The sequence below is a fragment of the Camelina sativa genome, unplaced genomic scaffold (genome assembly GCF_000633955.1).
Source record: "Camelina sativa cultivar DH55 unplaced genomic scaffold, Cs unpScaffold00474, whole genome shotgun sequence".
Lineage (NCBI taxonomy): Eukaryota > Viridiplantae > Streptophyta > Magnoliopsida > Brassicales > Brassicaceae > Camelina > Camelina sativa.
The window spans coordinates 79279-83157 of record NW_010921705.1 but is presented as its reverse complement, the minus strand read 5'-3'; the positions used below and the strand labels follow the sequence as shown (position 1 = coordinate 83157).

General features: G+C 37.5%; 1 protein-coding gene across 1 annotated transcript; it reads left to right on the top strand.

Annotated features, from left to right (window-relative positions):
- Nucleotides 1–1198: 1198 nt before the first annotated feature.
- LOC104773155 lies at nt 1199–2459 on the top strand. Its single transcript, XM_010497730.2, has 2 exons — nt 1199–1717; nt 1959–2459. The coding sequence occupies exons 1-2, from the start codon at nt 1339–1341 to the stop codon at nt 2327–2329; spliced, it is 750 nt and encodes a 249-aa protein (XP_010496032.1). The 5' UTR covers nt 1199–1338; the 3' UTR covers nt 2330–2459.
- Nucleotides 2460–3879: the final 1420 nt, after the last annotated feature.

The following is a 3879-nucleotide window of genomic DNA, read 5'->3' as shown; positions in this document are numbered from 1 at the left end:
TTAGTGAGCTAAGGGTTTGGGATATCACACTAACTCGGGAACTTGTCATATATCTAAAAGTAATACGCCGTCACAATTACAAAGCACATGAAAGTGTAGAAGCTTCCAATTTAAACAGCTCGACGAGTCTCCAACATGAACTGTCTCGCGTTTTATCCATGCATGCAAGCTATTTAGATTAAATATAGAGAACCTAGAACAAGATAAGCATGTGAAAGGCGGAGACTAATAAGAAGCTTATATATACCAAATCATGTGAAGTTGAAGACAAAGAGTAAGAGAGGCATATAGGTAGAGGTTGGGCTAAAGACAGGTACCGCCACTTGGGGCTACAACTTTAATAGATCACTTTCGGCCAATAAATTGGGGAGTGGAACATTGACTACTGTGCATCTGCTCTACCAAATCAATTTGTTGATTAGTCATAACGTTGTGGTCCATTTTTAATGAGTTATAGTTTGTATTTAAGAGCTGGTAAGTAAAGTCTTTTGATTATTTATGTTTGAGGGGAACTAATGCGGTCGTTGATTGCGAAAAGTACTAGTCCCTACACGAAGTAGGTAGTTTAACCGGTTGATCATATATATAATTTTTTTGAAGACAGAAGCAAATAATTTTCATAATTTGGTTTTCGGTCCAAATTCATTATATATAGGTTGCGAAAGTATATGAAACTAGCTACTTTATTAGAAAATAGTGCTAAACTTCATTTATTAAAAAGAAAATAATTATACCATGGAGAAAACCTTTTATGTGAATCAAACTCGGTATGTTGTATGTAATTAGGCTTCTTACTCCTATGCATTATTTTTGATGCAAGGGGTGCGTGTAACCGCACTCATTATGAATAAAGATCAAGCTTAGAAGAAGAATCTACCACAATAGTTTTAAACTCTGATGTTTATTCATTCAATATCACATTATTTTTTCTCGAAAACTTTGGAATATGGAGTGGTTGAAAAAGAAATTTCTCTTAGTCACAACACAACCACTACATTATTCTTTAGTAATATAGAAGCCTAAAGCCTTATTTTTCGTTAATCCTTTATTTGTTGTCCCGTATGTGTGTCTTATATAGTTATCTCTAAATTCTTTTTTTTTTTTAATAATCAAAATTACTTAACACCTTTCGATTTGTAGAGGAGACCAAAACACATTTAATTGTTATTTAGATATTATTTTCTGTATATATTGTATATGTATGTATGCACATGCAACCATGAATTCGTTTAGTCAAAAATATGAGCCATAAATTGCGCCAACACACACAGACACATATAATATATATTTATATACGTAGGCTCCAAACTCACAGAAAATCAGACACACACACACACAATGGATTGGTTCTCATGGCTGTCTAAAACCGATCTTGACCCGACCCTAAGCTACGAGTACGGACTCATCTTCGCCCAAAAGAAGCTCCAGCGTGAAGACATCGCTCTCTTCAACCACAACTATCTCCGCCGACTTGGCATTAATGTAGCCAAACACCGCCTAGAGATTCTGAAACTCTCAAAACGAGAGACACAAGAACTCGGTTCCAATCACCATCGTCCCGCCTCGGCGAAACTCATATCTCTCGTCATCAAGGCGACCAAAAGCATCGGCGATCGCTTAAACAAGTGGCTTTTTCTCGGAGGAACCGCCGTGGTTAAACCGTTGAAGGAGAAGCAGTCCCCGCCGCCAGCCTACCGCACCGGAGCGTTTGTGACTGGTAGGTCAAGATAATGCACCTAATCATTACAACCAAACTAATTTTTTTTTCCAACAAAACTGCTTTTATGATTGAAGCAAGAAGTCTAAATTCTGTAGATTCATAATTGGTGTATAGGTAGGAGAAACTGGTAAAGTGATTAAATCTTTCAAGTTATGTAATAATTAGGGTTTAATAGTTGAGGTGGTATTAGTTAAAACTTCTTTTTATTATGTTGAGAAAATTAGTTAACAACTTTCAGGTAACAGCAATAAAGTCAATGCTGAAAAAGCTGAAGTACATATGGAGAGATTACCTGTGATCAAAAGGAAAAGGATCGCAAAATCTGGACCGTTGGATCTGAAACATGGAATGCAAGAGAAAACGACGTTAGTAAGCAACCGAAGCATGAACCTATCAGGACCCTTGGATCGAAGCGTCCAAGAAAGACTCATATTAGCTTATAGAAGCCCTGTTGTGTCGGGACAGTTGGATGGAAACTTAAACGAACGGCTAAGATTATCAGGGCCGTTGAAGGGAAGACCACCGAGCCCAAGTGTGTATGTGGAGTACAATAAAAGATACGATGATACACAATGGGATGCTATGTTTCATAACTTGAAGCCAACGTAGATCCCAGAGTATGAATTATGTTTTTGTTTCATTTTGGGAAAACGGATGTAGCTACTTATATGTAATGTGGGTATCTATCGTGCGGAATATACAAACTATATATTACCTGACCTCTGGTCTTAAGTCTTAACTCTTAACTATGTAGTTTTTACATATATTTTGTTTTTCTTTTTCGTCATGTGAAAGTTCATCTACAATCACCATCCACGTTTTAAACGGGGAAGAAAAAAACACAAAAGGAAATAGAAAGAAATAGGGCCAATTTGACCAATAACCAAATTCAAGAATAAAATTAAAAATAAAGCACATTAAAAGAAAAATTAGAAAAATAGGATTAGACGTTGAGCCCAAATTTGTCAAGAAAAGTAAAGGTTCGGTTTGGGGTTTCATGAAGGTTCGGTTTACTCAAATGTGCATTATCTGCTCTTGAATATGAAGAATCAACAATGGCCAGAGGAGCTAAGAAATGTTTTCCCATGGACTCTATAGAGGATTTGGAAAAACCAGAATTCGCTTGTTTTTGAAGGTAAAATTTTCTCTCCACAGGAAATAGCTCAAAAAAGTAAAGTATACTTAGTGGAATGGACAGATGCACAATTAGTCGATAATTCTGATGAGGAAACAGAAACGATTACAGAAGGGGTCAGTCATAGTAGGGAAGAAACAGTTGTGGTTCGTGGTGTTAAATCTTGGCATCCTCCTCCCTTGACTTGGCTAAAATGTAACATTGGTGTCTCATGGTCCCGTAGAAACAGTCTAGCGGGTTGTGCATGGGTGTTAAGAAATCATAGAGGTGTGGTCTTACTTCATAGTAGAACAGCTTTTACAAGGGTTCAAAATAAGATGGAGGCTCATTTTCAAGGTCTTATGAGGGCGTTTTAAAGTATGAAAAGCTACAAAGTGGTAAAAGTGATTTTTGCATTGCAGGAGGAGTGTTTGGTTAATGTTATTAACAAATCTACTTTATGGCCTTCGTTTAGATACCAATCTATGGAAGTGGATCGTATGTGGGGATATTTCAAGGATTGGAAATTCTTTTTGAAAAACTTATCTTCAAACAGAGGAGTTTTGATGATTGCAAAAAGTGTCACAGAAGAAGGTAGATTGCATTCATATGTTGCAACGAGTCATCCGGTTTTGCTTGAAGGATTATTTGCTGAAGAAAGGCATGTGACATCGGTTTGAGCATGTTTCAAGGGAATGAGCATGTTTTTACTAATATGGCTCAAGGGAATGAGCATGTTTTTTTGTATAGGCCTTGTCTTCTTGACAAGAGGCTTAGGGTAGAATCTGTCCATTTTATATGGGCCTTGTTTTGTAGATACGTAAAAAACAATATTAATCTAATATAATTCCAGTTGAAAAAAAAAATTAGAGGTCGAGAAAATTACCATTTTAGTGCGGATGATGTGATAGTTAATGATGGTGATAATGGCCTTCGGAGGTGGTCGCCGGAGTAGTGGTCGGTGGAGGTGGTCGTCAGAAATGGTAGCTGGGGTGGCCACCGATGGTCGGAGATGGTGGCCACCGCCGGGGGCTGGAGGTGGTGG